Raw genomic sequence first — 18636 nt, 5'->3', positions numbered from 1 at the left:
CAAGGCTCTCTATAGTATTCTTCGCAATAGGGGGGATGTAAAATATATAACCCGTGCTTCCCAATTGATTGAGGGATTAAGGATGGAGAACCAAGGAATGCCCAAGATGACAGGAAATTTAGGTTACATGATTAGCTGAAAACTGATGGTCTCACAATGGCCAACCTCAAATTGGAGAACCAAAAGAACTGTTTCATGGGTAATAGGTCCTGAAATTAAGGGTGAACAATCCACCATTTCCATATCGATAGGGGCTAATTTATTTATTGTTTGAATATTATTGTTGTTGGCAAAGTCTATGTCCATAAAGTTCCCCCCTGCACCAGAGTTCAGCATAGCAGAGCAAGGAATTTCAATGCCCTCAGAGATAAGTTTAATAGGGAAGACAAAATGAGGTAGTGAAGAATTTACTTTATTTCCTTACTGGACCAATGGGGAGATAGACTGACTAATGGAGTTTATTTGTTCAGGCATGATCACATTAACCGACACAATTGTTCTTCTAACTTTGTTGGGACAGTCACCTGCGTAATGACCAGGATCTCCATAGTAAAGACATAGGTTCTCGGAAAGTCTTCTTTCTGAATGGAAATGAATCTCCTAATTGCATCTACCTGCATTGGCTGACTGAGGAGTGTTAGAATCCGGAGAAACTTTGAAAACCTACTAAACAAATGGAGTAGCAGAGAAATGCATGCCACCCATACTTGCAAACATTCCCAGCCTCATCTTCCTCCTTTCTGTAAGTCTCTGATCAATTCTGATACATAATTGGATAAAGTCATCAAGATCATTAGGAGTCTCAACTCTAGCAAGCTCATGCTTTACCTGTTCAGAACGATCTCGGCGGAACTGGCTCTTTTGTGCTGCAGGGTTCCAAGTAGTATCTGAGACCCAACACCTGAATACTGTGACAGAGCGTGTACTCAGCGACAGAACGTTTACTCTGCCTCAGACTATGCAGCTTTGCTTCGGCAGTAGCTCAGAGGTTGGGATCATCAAAAACCTGATTCATTGCGGTCAAAAAAGTCTGCACTGTCCAGTGGCACTTTCCAGTTCAATATATAGGGAGGCCCAAGCTAGAGCTTCTCCAGTCAGAAGTTCGAGAATAAAGGTTACCTTCCTTTTCTCAGAAGGAAATGCCTCAGGGTGCATTTGGAATTATAAATAACACTGATTTAGAAAACCTCTGTAATGATGGCAGTCTCCATTAAACTTAGATGGTAGAGGCTGAGGCATATATGTGTTAATATCACCTCGGTCCAGTAGTAGTCTCTGCAGAGTATGAATCTTTTCCTGTTGACTTTTCAATATACCTTCTAGTTTAGCAACTTTTTCTTGGTAGGTAACACCAAATTCTTGCAGCTCAGCAATTTGCTGCCTAAGAAGAGTCACAAAGCTTTCTATAGTGGCCTCCATGTTTGTGACAGAATATTTTGTCACGATCAGGGGTCAGGCTCAAAGACCAGTAGCTATAGCAGTGGAAGCTCACACAGGAACCAGCGGGATAGGAACATAGGCAGGTCACCCTGGCAGATGACGTAGGCTCACCGGAGGGGCGGAGATGGATTTTGCTCCATGTTAGCACTAGGTCGCAGTCCTCAGGATCGCCCCACCAGGAGGTGAGCAAGCTAGGGTCCAGTAGCAGATATAGCAGGTAGAGATCAAGCAGAAGCGTAGTCAAGGAGTAGCCAAAGGTCGGCAACGAGTAGTTGCAGGTTGGGATTAAGCAGAAGCATAGTCGAGGAACAAGCCAAAGGTCAATAACGAATATTTGGGAAGATACTAACGGCAGCAGGAGAGACAATCGAGATATTGGCTGGTGAAGGCACAACTGGGAGATGCAAAGACATGGATTAAATCAGGAAGTTCATGAGAGGAACAAAGGGTTCAAAGTTCAAGGCAATTAAGATTCATGGCAGGATCATTCAAGGATTTGTCCAGGGAACTGTCAAGGGATCTGTCCAGTATTCCAGGTGGCTCAGCAAGTAGAGTCATTGCCAGACACAGCGGAGATCCCAGGTCCTGACAGAAGGACACACAAGTTTAAGAGTCATGTGAACAGGAATTCTCTGTCAATAGATTTGGCTAATAGGTTTTCTCCTTCTGTGGATTTGGCTAACAGAGATTCTCCATCTACACATAACTATGTACCTGTGCTTATTTTGTCTTCTCTGGCACTGCCCCCCCCCCCCTCTTATGGGCAGCCTCGAGATGCTCAACTGAGTAAATTTACCAGGGTACCTGCAGCGGAAAGCCTGAATTAGTTCCTGGGCATGAACATTCGATTCTGGTTGCCACGAGTTTTCTTCTAGCCCTTCCATTTGATCAAATATTGGAGCTGATTCCTTCTTTTCCTACAGTCTAAAATGGCCTCTACCTCATATTCCTCTTTGCCATTAATGACTAGGGATGATTGAACTTTTCAAAAGTTTGGTTCGACCAGAACACCCGAACTACCCGAAAATTCGGCCCGGATTTCAGAACCCCATTGAAATCAATGGGACCCGAACTTCGGTAATCAAAAAACCCAATTTTGAAGCCCTAAAACCTAATAAATGCCCCTAAAGAGTGCCTAGGGTTCTGAGTCATGCCCCAGGGACTATTTTTCACACAAAAAAAAGTTCTTAAAAGTTGTCATTTTTGATAGAGAGCCAATTATTGAAAAAATTATTGGAAAAAAAAAAAAAAGAGATTTCTTTGGATTTAGTGTCTGGGGGGGGGGGGGGGGTCTAAAAAGTGTACCTGTGAAGTTTCAGCTCTGTAGCATGTCCAGAACCAGAAAAAAAAGTTTGTTTGTATTAGAATTAATATAGAACAGGGATATGGCTCCGCTATTTTCACACCTTGCCGGTTTAGTAGCAGGCTTTTTTTGGGCATTTTTTGGGGGTCTTTGGAGGCAGGCATAACATCTGAACTTCTGTGTAGAGGTATATATACACACACTTATATGTATATATACACATACACATATATAGGTGTGAAAGTAGCAGAAACCTATGCTTGCGCTAATGAAATAATTAACACCCATATGGCTTCTCTGCTATAACACCTATATATGTGTATAAATACATATAAGTGTGTGTGTATATATACCCCTATACAGAATTTCAGATGTTTTGCCTGCCTCCAAAGACCCCCAAAAAATGCCCAAAAAAATGCCTGCAACAACACACCTGGGCGTTTTTTTTGGCGCAGGCGTTTTTTTGGGCATTTTTTGGGGGTCTTTGGAGGCAGGCAAAACATCTGAAATTCTGTATAGGGGTATATATACACACACACTTACATACACATATGTATTTATACACATACACATATATAGGTGTTATAGCAGAGAAGCCATATGGGTGTTAATTATTTCATAAGCGCAAGCATAGTGTTCTGCTACTTTCACACCTATATATGTGTATGTGTATATATACATATAAGTGTGTGTGTATATATACCCCTACACAGAAGTTCAGATGTCATGCCTGACTCCAAACATGTCCTCAAAAAAGCCCTATAAACGCCTGCAGCAAAAAGCAGGCTGACAGGGGAGAAGCCACTACCCGGTTCTATATGTGACCGAAGAGAAACGATCTTTTCTCTATAGCGGTCACCCTGACATGGAAGGGTTTTGTCACCCTGCCATAGCAGTCAGAGTCAGTTAACCCTACACTACACTACGGTCCCCTTACACTTAACACTTTCCCTACAGAAACTAGATTATTAAATCTAACTATAGTGGAAAATAGTACCCTAACTACACTAGATATCCCTTTCCTCACAATAATAATTGCTAAATGACACTTTGAGAGCAGAAGTAACAGAACTGCTTCCACTCTCTTCCAAAGCCCTGTATTAAAATGGTAGAGATTTGGCGGGGGCTATCTTATATACTGGGGGGCGTATTCACTAATGATTGGCCTCTGGACCCCCTAGTCACTCCAATCACATTCCTAGCATTCTCCTGCCCCCTCAATTGGCTTTTACTGATGGTTCTGGTCCAATCACGGGCTTTTAAAGCCCAGTTCCTGTCCCATTGCATTTTGGTCGGTTCTGGTTGCCGAATTCCTAACTTTTTCAGCAAAAAGTTTGGAATTCGGCCGAATTTCGAACGGTCAATGTTCGGGTCGAACCGATGGTCGACCCGAACCGTTTGATCATCCCTATTAATGACCACTAGTTCAGGAGGACCCGAGTTCCATTCTGGAAAGGGATTAGAAACTGTGGGTTTTAGTAGAGACACATGGAACACAGGATGAATCTTTAGTGAGTCTGGCAATATGTTTATAGGAGACCTCTTTATCTTACTCTTTACTGGAAAAGGTCCCACAAATTTGGGACCAAGCTTTTTCATAGGACAAGGCAACTTTAGATTGCTCACCTGCTTTTAAAATCAAATCTCCCCTATTCTTCTTATGAAAGAATCTCAAGTTGTCCTCCTGTGTCTTAGAGATTGTCTCCCGCAAGATTCTGTTATGTTGGATGAAGCTTTTGTAGCAGTGTCTTGAGTTATTGTATGCAAAGTCGGCCAGTGGTAATAATAAAACCCAGTCACCCAGAGAAAAAGAAGTAAAACAACGGATATACTGTTCCAGGGTCTAATTAGTTCTTTCTGTTTGACCGTTAGACTAAGGGTGGTATGCAGAGGAAAATGAAAGTTCTAGCTTTAGTGTTTCGCAGAGAGCCCTCCAAAACTTTGACGTAAATTGTACTGCTCGATAACAAACATAGTTTCCAGGAACACCATGGAGCCTCACAATTTCCTTTAGAAAGACTCGGGCTGTTTCTATTTGCAGAGGGTACCCCTTTCAAGGGCATGAAGTGAGCCATTTTAGAAAACCAGTCCACCACAACAAAGATGGCTGAGCACCCTTCAGATGTTGGCATTTCTACAACAAAATCCATTGATATCATCTTCCGGGGTCGATCAGGGACTGGAAGGGGCCTAAGTAAACCCCAGGTCTTATTTCTGCTACTCTTGTTATGAATACAAATGGTGCAAAAACTCACGTATTCCTTACAATCCTTGTCCAAATTAGGTCACTAGAACAGGCGCTGTATTAGGTCTGTGGTCTTATGAACTCTGAAATGTCCTGCCAAGGGATGATCATGGCAAAGTCCCAGAACTACTACTCAGACACTTTCTGGTACAAATATCTTATCCCCAGACCACAGTAAGCCTTCTCTTGCAGCTAGCGTTGTCCCAGGTGGAGAGGGAACCCCCAATGAGGCCTGCTTGATTTGTGACAAGAGATCTGTTTGCAGCAACAAAATGTTCCCTGCAGAAAATGTAGTATCTGAAGTAGGTGGATCTTTGGATTCATCAAACATTTGGGACAAAGCATCAGGTTTTAAATTCTTTGATCCTGGCCTGTAAGTTATATGAAACTTAAATCTTGAAAAAAAAAAGTGCCCACCTGACCTGTTGAGGCTTCAAACATTTGGATGCCTTCAAATACTCCAGATTCTTGTGAACTGTATACATCAAAATGGGATGCGCTCCCCCCCCCCTCTATGTGAATGGGTATCGGGTACATCATACCCCTACCCATTCACCAAAAAAAGTGTACAAAAAAAATAAACACAAAGCCAGTTTCTGACAAGTCCTTTATTTAAAAATAAAAATAGAAAAGTGTGCACCCCCCCAATATAAATCCATCATCAAATGCGATGCCCACCGCACCCGAAATATAGAAAAAAAAAATCAAAGACGCTTCCGCCTCTTCAGAGGTCTCCCTGCTAATGAAGCTCTCGAGCTTTGACAGCTCTTTTATAGGCAAGGGGCTGGGCCACCCGGTTACGTCACCCGGTGTCGCTGCCCCGTCTGATGTCACGTGACATCATTAAAATCTGTACTAGACCCGCAGGGCCTGGTTTGGACTGGGGTGAACCCCACGCCATTTTTTACATTTTTTTAAATCTGTATTGCCGGGAGCCGAGAATACATTATAGCTGCGAGCAAGTTTAAATTACATTTTTTCCTTTAGAAATGTCAGTATTGCTGCAGGAGGCTCCATACATCGTACAGATGTGCCACTTTACAGGCACATTAAGGCCCCCCCCCCCCCCCCCAGGCATGATATTTGAAGGAATTTTTCATTTTTATTGTTTTACTTGAGGCATCATTAAAATCATTGTTCCTGTAAAAACTATCATTTAAAAAAAATGTTTTCTTGCATAGATACATGTCCCCCAGGGCAGTACCCAGGTCCCCATGCACTTTTTATGGCAATAACTTGCATATAAGCCTTTAAAATGAGGACTTTTGATTTTTCATGTTTGTGTCCCATGGACTTTAATAGAGTTTGCATGTTCGCTAGAAATTTTTTCCCTGTTCGGCAAACACACGAACACTCAATCTTCGAGTCCAACTTATGTTCGACTCCAACATCCAGCCCATCCCTAATTGCAAGCAGTTCACAATATCTCACATCGTAATTTCTTTCAGCAGGGGACATTTTACATGAAAAAAAGCCACTGGGTGTAACAGAGTCTTTGGGCCCTGGCGTTGTGACAGAACTGCCCCAATGCATTTTTAGATGCGTCTACTTCCAAGACAAAAGATAACGCTGGATCTGGGTGGCTCAGAATGGGTGCTGATGTAAAGAATCCTTTTAAAGTCTCAAAAGCAGCTTGTGTTTCAGGTGACCAACAGAAATGAATGCCCTGCTTGGTCAATTGAGTGATGGGGCAATAATGACAGAAAACCCCTTAATACATTTCCAATAGAAATCTGCAAGTCTGACAAAGCGCTGGATTCCTTTCTTGTCTGATGCACCATCAGACAAGAAAGGAGTCCAGCGCTTTGTCGGTTTTGCAAATTTCTATCGGAAATGTATTAAGGGGTTTTCTGCCATTATTGCCCCCATCCCTCAATTGACCAAGTAGGGCATTCAGGCCACACTAATATGGCAGAAACTTTCTGTGGGTCCATTTCGATGACTTCAGTAGAGATTAATAACTCCAAGAACTGAATGCTCGCACTTTTCGGCTTTGGCATAAAGTCCACGTACCCTGAGCCGACCGAGGACCTTCTTGACACGACCTCGGTGAAGCTCTAGAGAAACAGAAAAAATCAGAATGCCATCAAGATAAATAATAACAAAAATGTCCAGACAATCTTTGAAAATATCGTTAGCAAAGTGTTGGAAGGTTGCCGGTGCGTTACATAGTCCGAAGGCCATTACTAAATAGTGGAAGTGCCCAAATCTGGTATGAAAGGCTGTCTTCCACTCATCTCCTTTGTACCAGATTATAAGCTCCCCGTAAATCCAGCTTGGTAAATACTGTTGCCCATCTAGGTATCTGGAACAATTCTGGACCTAACAGAAGGGGGTACCGGTTCTTGACTGTAATTTTATTAAACTCATGGCAATCCACACAGGGCCGGAGAGAGTGGTCTTTCTTTTCAAACTAAAAATATACCTGACCCTGCTGGTGATGTGGAGGGATGGATGAAGCCTTTACTCAAGCTGTCATCTATATACTATTTCAATGTCTCTAGTACACATTCAGACAGAGGAAAATTTGTCCGAATGGGATTTCAGCCCCAGGCAGCAGCTCAATTGGGCAGTCGTAGGATCTGTGTGGCGGAAGTGTGTCAGCTCTGCATTTGCTAAATACATCCAAGAAGTCATGGTAAACTGCTGGGGCGACTTGGTGTAATTCAACATCAGAGTCCATGCATAGAAAGGGCAAAGGTGGATCTGAAGGTCCTAGGAGGCAGTGTTCATGACAGTATAAAGATTGAAAGTCCACTTTGCCAGTCACCTAGTTAATACTGGGGTTATGTGCCTGTAGCCAGGGTATACCCAAAGTGACTGGAAACAGCGGGGATGAAATAGCATCCAGACATAACAGTTCCTTATGACCAGATGGTGAGGTCAAGACTGTCAAAGGTATAGTCTTTTGAGTGATTGTTCCAGATCTTATGCTGGAACAATCAGCCGGATACACAGAAAGTCCCTGGGCCTTGGCCTGCAAAGGTATCTGATGCAAAAGTCAAAGTGTGGCAAAAGGCAAATCAACAAAGCAGCTGCAGGCTCCTGAATAAATTATAGTGGAGACTGGAATGGTTCTTCCCGAAAGCTGGAACGAGATAGGGAGAGCAACATGAGTGGAACTAGAAGGCACTGGTGGCAGATTAACAGGTAAGATGGTCAGACACTTACGCGCCTTTGCTGGACAGTTCCGCACATAGTGTCCCGCTTCTCCACAGTAGAGTCACTGGTTCAGGTGCTGTCAGCACTCCAGCACCTGAACTCTGTCACATAATCTTCCACTGTTCTGTGATGTTGTTGAAGCGAGTGAAGGGCCGCCTCTGCTGATGGGGATCACTGAGGATCATCGTAGAGTTGTGCCATAGTGTCAAAAAAGAGAGTCAGGGTGGACAGCTTGGCATTGTTTTTCTCCAGCAGATGGTGAGCCTAGGCTTGAGGTTTGCCTTGAAGTATTTATATGACAAACCCCACCTTTGTTGCCTCTAAGAAAAAGGTGCGAGGTTGTAGAGCAAAAAATAATTCACATGCATTGCAAAATTTGCAATTTGCTACAATCACAAGAAAATCATTCAGGCATAAGAACTCTGGGTCCTGGAGGCAGCATCAGGACTGTGGGTGCAGCTGTGGCTCCCAAAGAAGCAACTGGAGTAGAAGAAGTGGCATCAGTTGCTAAAGTCGCAGGTGCAGGAAGTATCTGGATTCAGTTTTCCAGTTGCGTGTACCCTTCTTGTAGGTCCTTAACAGCTTGTGTCAATGCTGTGTTGTTTCGGGAGATCTCATCCAGGGGAGATGCCCCTCTCTCAGGCTCTGACATGGCCTTATGGTACTTTCATGTACATGGTAATGGAGCCTGATGTGAAGGGGAAGGCAATCTCTTACACCTCCAGCCTGGGATCCCAGATAAGGTAAACAGGAGGCACGGAAGCCTGGAGTGGCACGAGTGCCTAGAAGTTCAGATGCTGAAGGCTGCAGATGTGAGGCTTGTGCATACTTGGATGCAAGCTGGATCATGATGCAGGGCAGCAGGTACCTGGCAGGCTGGCGGGTGGCAGACAGCAGGTACTTGCCAGACTGGCTAGCCACAGGCAGGTCACAGGCAGCAGACACTTGGCAGGCTGGCAGGAAGCACACAGCAGATGCAAGGATGGCTGGACGCACAGCAGGGTCAGGCAAGCTGGGTCAGTAGGAGCAGGCACATCAGGAACAGAGCAGTAGGCAGCAGAGTAGTCAGGTTCAGGCTGGAATTGGCAACGGAAAACAGGCAGACAGAGGGATCAAGCAGAGACGTGGTGGAAGAGCAAGCCAGGGTCAGTTCAGGCAGAGTACAAGCATGGTCAGATGGATTAGGATGGCAGCAAAGTTTAAACACCAGGAACAGGTAGCAGAACGCTGTAAACCATAAGGTAAGGTCCTAGTGCAACAGAAGTGTTTATATAGCCCACTTGGCAACACTTAGTGGCGGGCTTGAATGCTGGTGCGCACACGCATGTTCGCCAGTCATGTGAACAGGAATTCTCTGTCCATGGGTTTGGCTAATAGGTTTTCTCCATCTATGGATTTGGCTAACAGATATTCTCCGTCTGCACATAACTTTGTGCTTGGGCTTATTTCTTTCCTGATACTCTCTCCCTCGCCTAACACCAGTATCTACTCGTGTCAGTTCCTGCACATCAGACCATAAGGTCAGTGCTGAGTACACACAAGTACCATCCACCATCTTGCTCCTCTCTCTCTCACTGCAAGCAAGGCAAGTTGGGTCTCCTTGGGGGCATGGATCCACCCCAAGCTTCCAGACTGGCTGGCGTCCACAACTCTGATATCAGGCCTTTTCCCACACGCTCTGCAATAATAGCTTGTTGACTTGACTGAAACTTTCAGAACTTGTCCAGGCATGCCGCTCAGCAGGGCCGCACTGGCCTACCGGGATACCAGGAAATTTCCCTGGGGCATCTTTGGACTGTGGGCAGCTGCTGCGGTGCCCAGGACCAATCCCGGGTGGTGGGGGGTGGCCGGGTGCACAGAAGAGCGGGATGGTGCGCCGTGAACTGAGACAGAGGGGAGGAGCGTCAAAGTCTTCTTCTCCCTCCTCCCCTCCTTGTGTATGACACAGTGGTGTAATTATAGCAGCCTGCAGGGGGCCCGCACAGGTCCTCTGTCAAGTTTGGACATAGCTTGCCTTAGCCGGAGCTGTGGGCGGAGCTGGGGGGCGGTCCTAGGTACGGATAACTGCTTGTCACTTGTCCACACTGTGGATAAAGCTAGCACGAGGGTGTATAGGCGGGCAGGAGGGGCAACATATAGGAGAACCGATCTCCTCCATTCTCCTCCAGGCTCCTGCAGGGCTTTCAGTGGCTGCAGGGGCGGGATCATTTCTACCATATGCCTCCCCACCGGACCTCCTATCCAGCCTGGCGCTAGCTGTATTTACGATGTTGACAAGTAGTCATCTGTTGCTAGGACCGCCTCCCAGCTCCGCCCCCCGACTCCGGCTTCAACTCTCGCTTCTTCTTGTATCAAAGCTGTTCCTGCCGCTGGTCAGGTAGGAGAAATGCTCCCTGCCCCGAGGTCGCTCAAGTAGATACAAACACAATCTCTGCCACAGCTGAGTGTCAGGAAATACACTGCCCAGCAAGTATAGTGTTCCAGGTGTCCAACTGACTGTCACTCTGCTCCCCCCGCCCCATACTGCCCCCCTCCCCCATACTGTCCTCCATTGTCCCCCTCCCATCATGCTGCCCCCCCATACTGTCTCCCTATACGGCTCTCCACTGCCCCCCTCCCAGCCACCCCCCTCACCACCACCACCACGGCTGCCACCGATCCCACCCCCCTCACCACCACCACCACTGACACCGATCCCACCCCCTTCATCACCCCCACCACCACCGCAGCCACTGATCCCACCCCCCTCACCACCACCACCACCGCAGCCACCGATACCACCCCCCTCACCACCACCACCGCTGCCACTGATCCCATCCCCCTCACCACCACCACCGCTGCCACTGATCCCACCCCCTTCATCACCACCACCGCTGCCACCGATCCCACCCCCCTCACCACCACCACCACTGCAGCAACCGATCCCAACCCCCTCACCACCACCACCGCTGCCACCGATCCCACCCCCCTCACCACCACCACCACTGCCACCGATCCCACCCCCCTCACTACCACCACCGCTGCCACCCCCCCTCACCACCACCACCGCTGCCACCGATCTCACCCCCCTCACTACCACCACCGCTGCCACCGATCCCATCCCCCTCACCACCACCACTGCTGCCACCGATCCCACCCCCCTCACCACCACCACCGCTGCCACTGATCCCACCCCCCTCACCACCACCACCGCTGCCACCGATCCCACCCCCCTCATCACCACCACCTCTGCCAGACTTTGATTATTTTTTATTCTGGTAATATATCACCATCGCAATAAGTGGACTGTTCTTGATAATTGGGATGAAAGTAGGGAAATGGCGCTGCCTAGTTAGGAAGATGTAGTGGGAGATAGTTAACGTGCAAATATGCTGAGGTAGGAGAATGATGCACTGAACAAAAATGTAATGCTCTTTCCAGAGAAAAGGAGGTGTACTCTCTTATGGTAGATAAGTAATGTAAAGTGTGAAGTGCAAATTAAATATAATACACTGTGGTGCAGTGTGAAAAAACCACTGGTGTGGATATATTGTGACAAATATGGCCTGTGGTGTCACCAGAAAAGGTGTGCATAAATGTGGTGGTATAAAATGGTGCTCTAAACAAATATAAAATGTAGGCAATGGGTTAAATGAGCTACTATGGCTAGAAAATTATAAATACATTAGAACATGTTAAACAACACAAATGTGACTACACAATATCTAAAATAATAAAATCAATAAATATGCTCGATTGTAAAGTGCTGATGTAGGTAGGGAAGAGGTCTATCTCAAAATATCAAAATATTGGTGACACATAAGTAGAATAAATAATAGTGACTGGACTCAAATATAAGTGACAAATAAATAAATATGGTGAAAAATAAATAATATAAATGGCGAAAAAATGTCCAAAGTGAGGCCAGTGCCCATGTGGGTATATAAAACACGGTAAAATATGGAATAAGCAAGCAAGTCCGTTATTAACAGCAAATGACAGTTTTCAATAGTGAACATGCAGTGGGTAACCCCGTGGTGGGCGGTGAGGTACTCTGTGACCCCTCTAGTGAATGATACACTCACCAAAGATACCCACCCCACACAGGGGTATAGAGCGGGTATATATGGGAATCCAATGTATGGCTCCTGATGTCCTCAGCTGGTCCTGGGATTGGGCGTCTGCAGAGGAGGATTCCTAAGTGGGGAGCGCCTGGGGTCTATGTGGAAAACTCGCCCGTAGACTGTGTGTATACTCTATTCTTTCCCCCTCCGATTGTTTATAAGGCTAGCTATTCCTCTTGCTGTTATCCCATGTCTGGTGCTTTGATGAAGGAGCGCGGCTGCCTGTCCGACGGGAGCACGCACGCTCGGAAACGCGTCGCAATCCAGTGACGTCATCCACATGCTCCTGCTGACCAAGCCTCGCTTTCAACATACGGACGCTTCCGCTTCAGCTTCGCCGCTTACTGCAGGCTGCGGCGAAGAGGAGACCGGCTCCCCAGCTGGCAGCACGGACTGGATGACTCTTTCCAAACCGGATCCATCTTGGAGTTCCCCAGGAGGATATCCCACACATGTTTTCTACATACGCACAATGTGAGTGCATATTTTATGGAATAAATATGTTTGTTTTAGCCTGCACTTAGAGGCGCCTCTTTCTTTCCTTTTTTTTGCATACAGTTTGGAGAACCTTTGGCTCACTGGTTCTGGACGGCTGCCCTAATTGTTGGACATTTTTAGTGCCCCCCTCCCCCTTCATCCTAAATTATCCCACCTATTTACTCACACGTATTGGACAATATATGGACTTATATGGACTCATGTTGTAATATGTGGCTAAGCGCCTGCTATATGTTTTCATTTAACCCATTGCCTACATTTTATATTTGTTTAGAGCACCATTTTATACCATCACATTTATGCACACCTTTTCTGGTGACACCACAGGCCATATTTGTCACAATATATCCACACCAGTGGTTTTTTTCACACTGCACCACAGTGTACTATATTTAATTTGCCCTTCACACTTTACATTACTTATCTACCATAAGAGAGTACACCTCCTTTTCTCTGGAAAGAGCATTACATATTTATTCAGTGCATCATTCTCCTACCTCAGCATATTTGCACGTTAACTATCTCCCACTACATCTTCCTAACTAGGCAGCACCATTTCCCTACTTTCTTCCCACTTATTTTATAGCTTGCTGCTATAGTATAGGGAGGCTGCAGCCTAGTTTTATCAATTTCACCAATTTTACTAATTTTATCCATCTACTTTATTTTACTAATTTTATCCATCTACTGTATTTTACTAATTTTATCCATCTACTGTATTTTACTTATTTTATCCATCTACTGTATCTATCTACTTTTATTCGAATAGTCCTAAGCGCTGAGTTTTTTATATTATTATTGTTCTTGATAATTGCTCCACTTTTACCTGGAATTTGTTCTTATGTACAGTATGTATGTATCTATCTATATACATATATATATATATATATATATATATATATATATATATATATATATAACCCTGTGTGATTTCATACCTGTCTTATCTACATATAATACACACTTCACATGTGCTTTAAAATGCATGGTTTTCCCTTTTAGGAATAGGAAAATAATGATGCTATGCTGTTGGGCCAGTATAATAATGCTATGGGGCTGGTATGAAATTATTTCCAGGGCTGGTTTTTATTCCCAGTCCGGCCCTGCCGCTCAGGACCGACTGTGCCCAAGCAACTGGGAGCAGGTGGCAGCAAGCATTTTCTGTGGTTGCCATAAGCAACAGCAAAGTCTGTAACACACATCACACTGAAGTTAGCAGAGTTAGGACAGTCCTTAACATTAGCCATGGTTGGACAACTAACAGACTCCCTCCTATGGGCACCTGCAGGCTTACCCCGATCACTATTGGCACCAGCAAACATTCCGGTGCACACTTTAATGTTCTCAGCAGGACATTGCAGCATACAGTCTCTTTACCCAGCTATAAGCAGCCCGCTGGGCATTTTGTAATCCATGATTGTGATCTACAACTGTGGTTGCCACAGGTGACAGCACATTGCACAGTTCACTGAACAGCAGGTTTTAACACAAGTGTCCATCACTGTTGGGATGGGCTACCTGGGTAAGCAGGGCAGCACTAGTTTCCGTAGCAGCTCCCATTGATTGCTAAGGACAATGGCACTTGGTTGCAGCAAACAGTCACAAATAAGCAGAGCACATATGTCCATTTCCCCATTTTGTAACCCTCAGTGGCCTTGGAGCAAAGCACAGTTCCCCGGCTCAATGAATCTCTAGTCTAGTTGCTAGGAGCAACTGGCGTGTATTTTGAAATGGACAACATTCCAGATGAGCCCTCAAATGTAGCCCACCCCTTTAAGAACTGTAGGTGAAACAGGATTCCCTACTCTGCACAATCAGAGGCACCAAATTTTCACAGTCACTCTTGAGTCAGTGAACCTATTGCAGCTTGGTTTTTGTGGCTTATTGAGGGTTAATAAAACTTGGATGGGGATGGGAAGTTTATGGGATGCCCACTTGACTTCAAAAGTTAGTAGTGATGGCTCATTACTGACAGGGACCTTGGGCCCCTATACTTGTGGAAAAATAGAGTAACACCACTAGCACATTTATAGCACTCCCTCCCATGGTCACTGATCCCAGCACTACCTCTTCAGCCCTCCTGGCTATGGCAGCCCCTTTCCTAACCCTTCAGGCTACTTCTCTTCAAAGTCCTCCCAGACTCTCAGGAGATCTCCCGGACGTGTTGATCTGCTCTTGCTGTCCTCTACTTGCTCCTGTGCCTCCAGGAAGGATGTACTCTGTCTGTTGAAGAGGGTCCCTCCAGCATCTAAGCCCCAGACCCAAGGTCACCCCCCCCCTCCCCCAGACTAGGGGGCTTCCTCAAGGGCCTCTGACAGCCTCTTCAGCACTCCATCTCCAATGTTTCACCCAACACTTACTGTCCCTGTGGGCCTGACCCATGAGTATTTATGAGGTTCCCTGCCCCCTGACAGCCGTACCGGTTGGGGAATGGCTGGGGCCCTCATCAATGCTCCTCCTAGACTCAACCCTCTACTTCTGGAAGCTTCTCTAAGGTTCCAGAAGGCAGAGGGAGTTTACAAGGGATGCTGCCTACTGAGTTATCCAACCCTTCTTAGTCACTTAACCCTGACCCAGATTCAACCCATACCTGGCTCCCAGCCAAGCCATAATGTGCCTACACTACAGCTCACAAAAAAAAAAAAACTATCTACATCTAGCACACACTAGAGGGTGCTACATTAATAACATCCAATTACAATATCACTTGAGCAATTATATACGCTATTCTATTATTTTTTATTTTTTGATTGCTGATTTGTTTCTCACAAGCGTCGAGGTACCCTTTAAGTGACTCTTCTCCAGAGTGAATAACTGTAATCTATCAGTCCTCACAGCTGAGCATCTGTGTCCTCCTTTTTAATTTTTCTGCCCTTTTATGAACCCTTTCTGACTCATCAACATCTTTCCTGAGGATTGGTGACCAAAACTGAACTTTATATTCAAGATGAGGCTGAGCCAGTGTATTGTAAGGGGTCGAATTATTGATTTATCTCTGGAATGTTTGCATTGGGATTGTAGACAGCAGTGGATCACTGCAATAAAAGACCCAGACAAAACCATGGTGGAGTTCAAATGGCCACAGCCTTTTATTATTGGTATAACGTTAATGCATAACGTAAAGCTGTTACAATAACTTAGTAGAATGGTACTCAAAACACATCCAATAAAAAACACAACATAGTCACTACGACTCATGTTGCCATACTAGTAATACATTACTTTTATTTTAACCGTTCCCCTTTCCAAACAGAACGGTGACCAAAACCACATAATATTCAGGCCACGACAGGGATGGGGGAAGGGGAGCTTACAGGCAGGAGGTCCTCTGAAGACTGGTAAAGGGAGCCGTTGTGAGTTGCCTTTTATAGGGGCTCAGACCCCTTCCAGAATTTTCCAAAGGTCATGTGACATGTCCTACTGGCAAAATTCCTAACCCATCAACTGACTTATTAGAAGTCAGTTGATCCTAAGGACTCTACCCTTATCCTTTATACCTGCTTATACCTAAGCCTCACCTACTTGCCTAACTGCCTAGCAAAAGAGGGGAGGGAACAGGGAGCCTAGCAACTGCTCCACTGTCACCATCCCATGAGTTTGGGGGTACAGGTACATCCAACTGTCATTCTCAAAGCAAATTGTTTATAAATAATCCCAATTAAATGTATCTGATTATAAATGCTCAGCAAACAGGTCATCACATCCCAATGGCATTCTATAAATGAGATATAACTAGATAAACAATCTATAATCAATAATATTGTTAAATGTTCTATATACTTGTTACCTATAATCATTTCTGTCATTTGTTAAGCTGTCCCGCTATATAAAGAAAGTCCAGTACAAGGATCCGAATGGCAGGGTTATAATTTTTAAAGATAAAGGAGAACGGTCCATCCCATTGGAAATTATAAATTGGATTACAAGAACTGAAGAAGAAATTACATATTTAGAGCATGTGGGCCACTTTGATGGGTCCCTTTCAGAGGGTCAGCAGCTTACACTAGAAACAGAGAAAATATCATGGAAAGGAGACAAGGTGAGTTACACTGGAGAACTGATTCAGAACTTATAAAAAAAAAAAACATACTAGTTTTGACCCTAAAGCCCATCTCCAGACAAAACCTAACCTCCTCCTCAGGGCCAGACTGGGCGGGGGGCAGGGAGGCGATTACCCTCCTCTGATGCATTGTAAAAAGGCCGCTTGCTCCGCACTGCTTCCACCACTGCAAACAGGCATGACACCCGCCGGACACTGCTACACTGTGTTGTACTTGCAGAGCTGCAGCGGAGCGCTGCAGATATGTTGTGTGCATTCCTGCACCCGGCACAGTGACTTCCCTGTCAGGCATAGTGATCTCCGCCCGACAGGAGCTTCCTAGTCCCGGCCAGGCATGATGTTATCCAGAGGCCGGGAGGTGGGAAGAAAGAACAGAGGAGAGTGCTGCTGCTAGGACCTGCCAGGAGCCAGTGAAGCCCTGTGCAATAGTTCAAGTGAGTTTGCAGGGGTTAATAACACTGTTGTCTTAGCTGTGTGAACTGGCTGAAGGGATTACCTCTTTGGGGGGGGGTGGGTTAATTTACAATGCTATTAGTGGCAGTGGCACCAGTGTCAGTGTTAATTAACCCCTGTATGGTGCAGCATGAAATGGTTTATAAACACTGACATTGGTGCCACTAATGCAGCACAAAGGGGTTAATAACTGCCACTGGTCACTAATGCATCAGTAGCCAGTGGTGTATTTTATTTTTGTGCTGCTCTAGGCAAGCATAAAATGAGGCACCCCCCCATGTAAATTTATCCCACCCCAGCCGCAGTGTACTGTTCTTGTCTCAGGGTCTGATGAGGAAGCCACAACTGTTTACAGTGAATGGGTGCGGCTTCCTCATCAGATCCTGAGACATGAGGGCAGAGGATGGGGTCAGTGGGACATAGGATGGGGTCAGCAGGGCAGAGGACGAGGCAGCACTGATGAAGCTGAACTAATATGCAGCACTGATGGGCATTAATAGGAAGCACGGAAGGTCACTGATAGGGGGCACTAATAGGCTGCACCAATGAGGCTGAGCTGATGGGCACTGGTGAGGCTGCATTGATGGGCACTGATCAGGCTGCACTGATGGGCACTGATGAAGCTGAGCTGATGGGCAATGGTGAGGCTGAATTGATGGGCACTGGTGAGGCTGCATTGATGGGCACTGATCAGGCTGCACTAAAGGGCACTGATGAGGCTGAGCTGATGGGCAATGGTGAGGCTGCATTGATGGGCACTGATCAGGCTGCATTGATGGACACTGGTGGGGCTGCATTGATGGGCAGTGATCAGGTTGCATTGATGGGCACTGGAGAGGCTGAAATTATGGCCACTGGTGAGGCTGCATTGATGGGCACTGGTGAGGCTGCATTAAAAGTGTCAAAAATGTCAGTTAGGGGTCCGATCTGTCCGCCCCAATGTCACAGTCCCGCAAAAAAAATCGCATATTGCTGCTATTACTAGTAAAAAAAAACAATAAAAATGACATAAATGTCCCGTAGTTAGTAAACGCAATAACTTTTGCGCAAACCAATCAAAATACGCTTATTGCAATTTTTTTACCAAACATATGTAGCAGAAAACAAATTGGCCAAAAATGTTAAAAAAAAATAGATTTTTACTTTTTTTTTTTGGGGGGGGGGGGAATTTCATATAAAAAATGTGAAAAATATTGTTATTTTTTCAAAAATGTCGCTCTTTTTTTGTTTATAGCGCAAAAACTAAAAATCGCAGAGGTGATCAAATACCACCAAAAGAAAGCTCTGTTTGTGGGAAAAAAAGGACTTCAATTTCGTTTGGGTAGGGCTTTGCATGACCGCGCAATTGTCCGTTAAACTAACGCAGTGCCAA

General features: G+C 45.5%; 1 protein-coding gene across 1 annotated transcript in view; it reads left to right on the top strand.

Annotated features, from left to right (window-relative positions):
* Window positions 1-18636, top strand: part of LOC309551598 (vomeronasal type-2 receptor 26-like) — a gene marked incomplete at both ends in the record, with an annotated part of 47860 nt that overhangs the window by 15113 nt on the left and 14111 nt on the right. Inside the window, one exon of the mRNA XM_082252247.1 lies at window positions 16566-16790. Coding sequence (XP_082108373.1) covers window positions 16566-16790 — 225 coding nt within the window. The remainder of the gene's footprint in view (window positions 1-16565; window positions 16791-18636) is intronic.

This window comes from Pelophylax lessonae, assembly GCF_965119305.1.
Source record: "Pelophylax lessonae genome assembly, chromosome: 1".
Classification (NCBI taxonomy): Eukaryota; Metazoa; Chordata; class Amphibia; order Anura; family Ranidae; genus Pelophylax; species Pelophylax lessonae.
This window is presented reverse-complemented; position numbering and strand designations above follow the sequence as displayed.